Source organism: Tupaia chinensis, unplaced genomic scaffold (assembly GCF_000334495.1).
Source record: "Tupaia chinensis unplaced genomic scaffold, TupChi_1.0 Scaffold000673_1, whole genome shotgun sequence".
NCBI classification, from domain to species: Eukaryota; Metazoa; Chordata; class Mammalia; order Scandentia; family Tupaiidae; genus Tupaia; species Tupaia belangeri.
The window spans coordinates 1,952,506-1,960,913 of record NW_006160196.1 but is presented as its reverse complement, the minus strand read 5'-3'; the positions used below and the strand labels follow the sequence as shown (position 1 = coordinate 1,960,913).

At 52.0% G+C, this 8,408-nt stretch overlaps 1 protein-coding gene across 3 annotated transcripts in view; it reads right to left on the bottom strand.

The window, feature by feature from the left end:
* The window catches only part of TMEM143 (transmembrane protein 143), a 25,770-nt gene that overhangs the window by 7,226 nt on the left and 10,136 nt on the right, over window positions 1-8,408 (bottom strand). For 2 of the 3 annotated variants that reach the window (XM_006160200.3, XM_027776442.1), the window contains one exon: window positions 720-914. The exons of the other annotated variant lie outside the window; for it this stretch is intronic. In XM_006160200.3, coding sequence (XP_006160262.1) covers window positions 720-914 — 195 coding nt within the window. The remainder of the gene's footprint in view (window positions 1-719; window positions 915-8,408) is intronic. 3 annotated transcript variants of the gene reach the window in all.

The window sequence follows — 8,408 nt, the reverse complement described above, 5'->3', positions numbered from 1 at the left end:
AACACCCTAAACAAAAAAAACCAAAAAAAAAAAAAAAAAAAAAAAAAAAAAGGTGCCAGTCATTTTGATACCCCATTATTTTATGACGCAACTAGAAAAAAAAACGTGTTGCCAATCAGACCGTGTCACACTATGGCTTGTAAGTCACATCCCAATTTCTGAATGACAAAGAGTACTTCTTAAAATCAGTAAAACGTGGAACTTTGAAAGATGTTAGTATTCTGTTATAATTTTGTTGACTTTAAGGGTGAACGCTTTGTATAATTTATTGTTACAATCTTCTGGCAGATGGCGATAAAGTCTCTAAGAGGATCCGTATCTTATGACACTTTTCCAACAGATGGCAGTGAAGTGACCTGAGAAAGTGGTGTCTTTTTCCTTACAATCAGTAAAACGTGGAACTTTGAAAGATGTTAGTATTCTGTTATAATTTTGTTGACTTTAAGGGTGAACGCTTTGTATAATTTATTGTTACAATCTTCTGGCAGATGGCGATAAAGTCTCTAAGAGGATCCGTATCTTATGACACTTTTCCAACAGATGGCAGTGAAGTGACCTGAGAAAGTGGTGTCTTTTTCCAATCCATCAAGTGTTCCACGCAGGCTAGCATCTTGTGTTCAGAACTACAACTCCCAGCAATCCCTGCCTCCCAAAGCTCCCCCACCCCCACCACTGCCCTACGGCCTCCTGGGAGTTTGGGTCCTCTGGCAGACAGGTACCTGGACCTCATCCTGAGGGTGATGGACCACCAGCGCGTAGGCCAGGGTGTCCTCGGAGAGTGGGGAGAAGTTGGCCTGGGCCAGCAGGGGCTCCAGAGCCCGAAGCACCTCCTGCTCATTGGAGAGACGCTGAGGGTCTGTTAGTGATGGCTGGTCGAGGGTCTCCCTGTCGGGGTTGATGGGGTCATATAAGGCCTGAGGAGAGAATCAGAAAGAACTAACTGGGCTAGACCACGGCATGAGGATTGCACTTATCCACTGAAGCATGTTCCTGTCCCCATCTTTTAAATGACAGGGTACCTCCGGGGTTGGATCCCGGACCCTCTACCCTTCCATCCCCTCAAGTTCACCCAGGTCACCCTGCCATTCCTGGGCCTTTAAACACCATCTCTGTGCAGATAACTGCCCAGCTCACACCTCCAGCTTAGAACTCTCCTCCAGGTTCCAGGCCTACAATCCAATCCTGGGGCTGGCCCTGAGGCCTAGTAATTAAGGGAGCTGGATTCCACATGGCTGACTCTGGTTTGAGTCCTGGTTCTGGACAGCTTGAAAACACACCGGGTGCATGTGCGTGCATGCCCCCTGGACAGCTTGAAAACACACCAGGTGCATGTGCGTGCATGCCCCCAGTCCCAACAGGATGGAGACATGAAGAGATTGCAGCGTGACCAGGCCCCATTGAGGGGTGCTTTCTCCCATTCTCTCTGAGTCTCTCTGTCTCTGACAAGTACGTGCATTCTCTGGCAATGAAAAAAAATCCAGTTCTGGTGCATGAGTATGTGTTTTTCAAGGACATAGGCTGCCCATGTGGAGACTCCATTTCCCAGCCTCCCCTTAGGCCAGGCATGGCCAGGAGACTGACATCACACCCTGTAAGTGGAAGAGAAGGTCCACCTTCCCCTCATATCTTGCTCCCTGGATTTCCATTCTTCCCTTATTCAGCCAGCTTAGAACACTGCTTTAACCACTGTACTACAAATATATATTCTTTTAAGAGAAATGTTTGCTATAGAGCCCATGCACTCACCAGAAAGACAGAGAGAGACAGAAAGCGAGAAATCAACCCCCAGGGGGGTGGCCACGCCACAATCCCTTCTCCATTCTCCTGTCGGGATCTTGGGCATGCAGGCACACCCACCCGGCATAAGTTTAAGCCACTGGGTCCTGGACTTGAACTGCAGTTGATTACGTGGGAGTCCAGCAATGTAACCATTACGCCATCTGCTGGCCCTAAAGATTTCTAATCTTCTATATATTACGGTGTTTTGACATCTTAAAATAAAACTTTCAGACTGATGAGACTGCCCCTCCTACACTTTGCAAATTCTCAGCGCCAGCAAAGGGCATCATGCCTTTGGTACCCCAACTAACCCATCCAGAGCGTGCTCGCCATCTGGCTTTGTGCCCAGGGGACACCATTCCTCTGCTGGAATCACTTCAGGGCCAGGTGCTAGTCAGCAAGGCCGGCCCTATAGTCCAGAGCCCACAGCCCAAAAGAATTACTCAAACCACTGACACTGAGTTCACCCTGCTGCGCTGGCTTCCATGGAAACCCTGGAAGCCCCAGTGAGGGCTCTGACACCCGGCACCTGACATAGCCTTGCGTGGCCCACCAAGCTTCCCAGCTCCTGGACCTGTGTATAGTGAACTCTGCTTTTCCTGAGTCTTGTGTGTCTCTCCTTGTGCCCGCACCTGATCAAAAAGCTCATAAAAGAAGACAAGGCAGGTGCCAGATTGGCCTTAAATGCCATGCATTCGGAGCTAGATCCCACATGGCTGATGGCAGTTCAAATCCCAGTCCCAGCCGCTGAAAAAAACACGCCAGGTGCACATGCATACAAGCTCAAAATCCAAATGGGAAGGAAAAATGGGACAAGGGGATTGTGACTACGCCCCGCCGGGGACACCTTCTCTCCTTCCTTTTCCTGTGGCACAAGGTCCTGCTGGTGGTATTGCCTCCCTCTCTTTCCTGGGGGATAATTTCTTGCTTTCTTTCTCTCTGACAAGTACACATGTCCTATAGCAAAAATCTATTTTTTTAAAAAAATATATAAAACATGCACAACCCAGTTTTTTGTTGTTGTTGTTTTGTTGTTATTGTTGCTGTTTTTTTTATTTGGGGGGGGGGGGGGTTTTTGCTTTGAGGCGCGGGGGCATAGCCATTACGCCAACTGCTGGTCCCCTACAACCCAGTTTTGAACATACAGAGATGAAGATAATGTCCTGAGGGACAGCAGAACAACAAGATGGAAAGAAGCGAGGTCCCTGAAGAGTCCCATGTGGAGCAGAGCCGCCACCCTCCCGCCCACTCACCAGGGGACCGTCAAGTGGGAGAGAAACAACCCCCACCTCCTTCAAACAACTGTTTGTTACCGCAGCTGAGGCTTTGTACGAACTAGGACAAAGTCCCGACGTGGTCGTCTTCAGATGTCACGGCCACCCGATATGTCAGGCCCCCAGATCGGTCCTCAACCTCCAGCCCCAACATCCCCACAAAACAGATTCCCCCCCAGAACTATTTCCCCCACCATCCCTGCCTTTCCCCTAAACATCAGACTTTTTAAGATTTTTGCTATGTGTGTGTGCGTTTGCCAGAGAGATAGAAAGTGAGAAGTCACTTCCCTGGGGGCATGGCCATGCCACAGTCCCTTCACTCTCCTGTCGGGATGCTGGGCACGCATGCACACGCACCCGGCGTGAGTTTCAAGCTGCCAGGTCCAGGACTCAGACTGCAGGTGGCCATGTGGGAGTCCAGAGACATAACCATTCCGCCGCCGGCTGGCCCTGAACATCAGACTGTCACGTTCAGTTAGCTCTTTGACAGCCCCAGGCGGCATCCAGTGGCTTATTTCTTCAATGAGAGAGAGAGAGAGACCGAGTGCACCCCGAGGGTCCTGACGCTGCGATGCGACTCAGCCTCAGCCTGCCCCGGGTCACACAGGGAGGCCAGCTGCAAACCCGGAACCTTCCCACGAGGGCTGGCCCCGCGGGGTTTCCACTGCACCACCGGCAGCCCCCCTCCATCCCCCTCCCGTCCTCTACATCCAGCCCTGGGTACAGCACTGCTAACTCCCTGCCTCTCTCAGCCCACCCCCTCCTCGCCACCTCCGCTGCGACCTCCTCATCGGCCTCCTCACCGTCCCCTCACCTCCACACCGCCCTGGGCTTCTGCTCCCTGCTTTCACTCTTCCAAATCCATTCTCCACGTGGCCGGCGAAAGCTTACTGGGCCGGCAGGTGACATGGAGGTTAGGGCAGCTGGATCCCACCAACGGCTGTGCAGTTCCAGGCTCAGACCTGGAGGCTTGGAACACACACCCAGTGCGTGTGCATGCGTGCCCCAAATCCCAAGAGGAGAATGGAAGAGAAGGATTATGGCCTGGCTATCCCCACCCTGGAGGGGAATTCCTCACTTTCCCTCTGTCTCTCTGTCTCTCTCTGGTGAGCGCATGTGCCCCATGGCAAAAAAAATATGTAAGAGTGAGCTTCCTTAGGTTATAAGCAGATCCCAGTCCCGCCCAGCAGCTTCCCACTGCGCAGAATAAAACCCAGACTCTCCTCGGCCTTCAGGCTGCTCACAAACGGGCCTCTGCCTTGCCCCCCTCATCCTAGGCACAGACATCTCCCCCCAAAAAAACCTGCCAAAGGCGCTTGAAAAGAGCAATTTCCAGCTGCCCGGCCTCCTTCGCTCATGGAGGGACAGTCACGGAATGACAGATAGCTTGTTCCAGCCATAACCCCGCCCTCGGTGGGTGTCTCAGGAGAGGCAGCCTCAGGGACCCCTGGGATTCTGGACTAATGGAAAGAGAGAGGGGAGGGCGCTCTGGGTGTGCTGAGGCCTGTGCCGGGCCCCTTGAGCCCAGGCTGCGGAGCAGTCCCACGGGCCACATTCTGGGACTTACGGCGTGACCTTGAGAGACTCCCTTCCCAGGGCTGAGCCGCACTTCGGCAGCCAGGGCATCTCAGGGCTGAGGAGAAAATCTGCATCCAGTCTCTTCTGGGAGCCTCGTCTCCACCCAGGCGTCCAGCCAGAAACCTGCACATCACGCGGGGCTGCTGCGGCGCCTCCCCTCACACACCACATCCTGCCGCCCCCACCCCGGACACGGACCACTGCGCCCAGCTCTCGTTCCCACTGGTCCTGCCCTGGGCCACACCACCTGGATGACTCCCCCCGCCCCCGTCTTCTCAGTGGTCTCCTCGAATCCCATCGCCCCCACCCCGACTAGTCTGCTCACTACACGGTTGCCAGGGAAACCTTGCCCAAGGATACGCAATAACCGCACAGGTGTACGCGGTGCTCCGTGTGTCAGGACACATCGAAGCATGTCAATCGCACATCCTCACCGTGGGAAATGGTCCTATTGTTGTCCCCATTTCCAGATGTGGAAACACATCTGGGGGCACAGAGAGGTTAAGTGACTGCCCATGATCACACAGCCAGGAAGCGGAGTAGGTGGAGCTACGCACCAACCCTGTCACTCACCTTCCAAAGATGTGACTGCCCTCCAGAATCGGGACCACCTCCATCCTACGGACTGCAAGGCCCCACAGGGACAGAGCACCAGCCCCTCAGTCGGCCTACACCTGCCACACTGGCCTTACTTCCTCCAGCTACAGGGCTGCACAGGCTGTGGGAGGAGCCTCTCCCTGCCCTTCCCTGGCTCCTTCCCTTTCCACTGCAGAATTTCTACTCCTCTGTCAAACTCCAGCCCCATTATCACCCTCAAAAAGCCTCCCTGGCAGGACCAGCAGTTGGCATAATGGCTATGTCGCTGGACTCTCACGTAGTCGACTGTAGTTCGAGTCCCGGACCCAGTGGCTTAAACTCACGCCGGGCGCATGTCCATGCGTGCCCAAGATCCAGAGAGGAGAATGAAGGAGAAGGGATTGCGGCATGGCCATCCCCCCTGGGGGGTGGTTTCTCACTTTCTATCTCTCTGTCTCTCTCTGTCTTTCTAGCGAGCGCACGCACCCTATGGCAAAAACTTCTCAAAAAGCCTCCCTGGGGACCAGCAGATGGACTAATGGTTACATCACTGGACTCCCATGTAGTCAACCACAGTACAAGTTCAAGTCCCAGACTTGGTGGCTTAAATTCACACCAAGCATGTGTGCATACATGCCCAAAATCCTGAGAGGAGGAGGGAGGAGAAGGGATTGCGTGGTCATCTTCCTGGGGGCTGATTTCTCACTTTCTGTCTTTCTGTCTTTCCGGCGAGTGCACGTGCCCTATAGCAAAAATCTCTCTCTAAAAAAAGGTAGTGCTGGCACCAGCAGATGGCATAATGGTTACGTCACTGGACTCCCATGTCATCGACCGCAGTTCGAGTCCTGGACCCGGTGGCTTAAACTCATGCCAGGCACATGTGCATGTGTGCCCAAGTTACGGCATGGCCCCTGGGAGGTGATTTCTCACTTTCCGTTTCTCTCTGTCTTTCTGGCAAGCACAAGTGCCCCATAGCAAAAACTTCTCCAAAAAAAAGGTGGTGCAGGGGTGAAAACGTAACACTGTGAGGCTGACCCACATGGGAAAGTGGGAAGGTTCCATGTTCAAGTCCAGAGACCTCCCCAGGTGCAGGTCGTGCTTGTGCCCATGATCCAGGGCTGCTGACGTCAGGGGCAAATACCCTCTGGGTGCTGTCTCTGTCTCTGACTGAAACCACAGTCAAGTCATATGGGAATCCAGTGCCCCCAACCACCACGCCACCTGCCAGCCCAAAACTGTTTTTTATTTTTAATGAAAAGCAGTTAATAAAAAAATGAAAATCAATTAAAATATATGTATATATAATTATTATATTATTTGTAAGTAAACAATACATAAAATTATTTCAGAATTATTTTAAGGGGCTGGCAAGTGGCATGGTGGTTAAGATGCTGGATTCTCACATGACCAATCACGGTTCAAGTCCCAGTCCCAGACCTGGCAGCCTTTTCTTTCTTTCTTTCTTTTTTTTTTTTTTTTTTGAGAGGTTTTTGCTATAGGGCGTACACACTCACCAGAAAGACAGAGAGAGACAGAGAGACAGAAAGCGAGAAATCACCTCCTGGGGGGATGCCATGCCGCAATCCCTTCTCCTCCATTCTCCTGTCAGGATCTTGGGCACGCCCGGCGTGTTTAAGCCTCTGGGTCCGGGACTCAAGCCGTGGTCAACTACATGGGAGTCCAGCGACATAGCCATTACGCCAACTGCTGGTCCCACTGGCAGCTTGCTTTCTTACTTTCCTTTTCTCTCTCTCTCTGTCTCTCTCTGGTCAAATTAAAATGATCATAATTAATTGAATAAAATAAGTAAATAATTATTTTAAAACATTTTAAAATTATTTCTTGAATTCCATTTGTTACTTTATTTTTAATTTCACCAAAGAAAGAGAGAGAGTGAGAGAAGGGTTAAGCAAGAGAGCAGACTGCCAGGTCCAGTATTGAACTACAGTCGGCCATGTGGGAGTTCAGTGCCTTCACCACCATGTCACCTGCCAGCTCCTTTTAAAACCTTTTTTAAGGGGACCAGCAGGTGGCGTGGAGGTTAAGGTGCTGGACACTCCCACATGGCCAACCATGGTTTGAGTCCTGGACCTGGCGGCTTGCTTTCTCACTTTCCCTCTTTCTCTCTGTGTCTCTCTCTGGTCAAGTTTAAAACTGAATGAATAAATAAAATTAAATAATGTGTTTTTTTATAAAATTTCTAAATAAATTTTTTTTTAATTTGGCAACCAGTAGATGGTGTAGTGGTTACATCGCTGGACTCTCACATAGTCGACCGTGGTTCAAGACCTGACCCAGCAACCTAAAACTTCCGCCAGGTGTACGTGCATGCGTGCCCAAAATCCCGAGAGGAGAATGGAAAGGGGATTGCAGCATGGCCATCCACTGAAGGGGGGTGATTTCTTGCTTTCTATCTCTCTGTCTCTCCTGTGAGTGCATATGCCCTGTAGCAAAAATCTCTCTCTAAAAAATTTTTTTAATTAAAAAAAAATTATTTTAAATTTAAAGCCACATAAAACTAGTGGCTACCATCCTGGGGAGAGAAAGAGTACTTTTTTCTGGTTTGCACACAAACTCTTGTACAGAAACCGCAGTCAGCTCCGCCATTCATCTGCACAGAATCAGCCTCAGCCCTTGCAGTCCCACCCCCGCCCCCAGGTTCGGCTCCCTGAGGGGGCAGGGCAAGTCTGGCTGGGTCCTCAGTGAGGGGCAGAAGCTCCAGGAATGAAAGATCCAGACGGACAGCTCTCGCCCTCCATCTGGCTGTCCAGGCCTGCCGGGCTTGTCTCGGGCGCAGGCATCTCACCGGGCTCCAGGTGCACACAGCCCAGAGCCTGCTCATGGCGTCTATGCCCACGGACGCCGCGCCTCCAGGGTTGCCTCTCAAACCCACCGTGTTCCACACCAGGTCCTGCTCCTCCAAGACCCGCTCCTTTGCCCTTCCCCAATCCAGAGAACAACTCGACGCTTCCCCTTCAGGGTGCTCAAGACCAAAGCCGGAGTGTGTGTGTGGGGGGGTCATCCAGACCCTCCCATGTCCCATGTCCTACCCAAGGGCAAATCCTGCAGGTAGCGCGTGCAAACCAGATCCAAAGCCCGCACTTCTCACGCCGGGTCTGAGCACACAGACCCGGTAGGAAACCAGGCTCTGCTCTGCACCTCTCTGCACCAAACCGTGGGCTCGCCATCGCAGGCTCAACT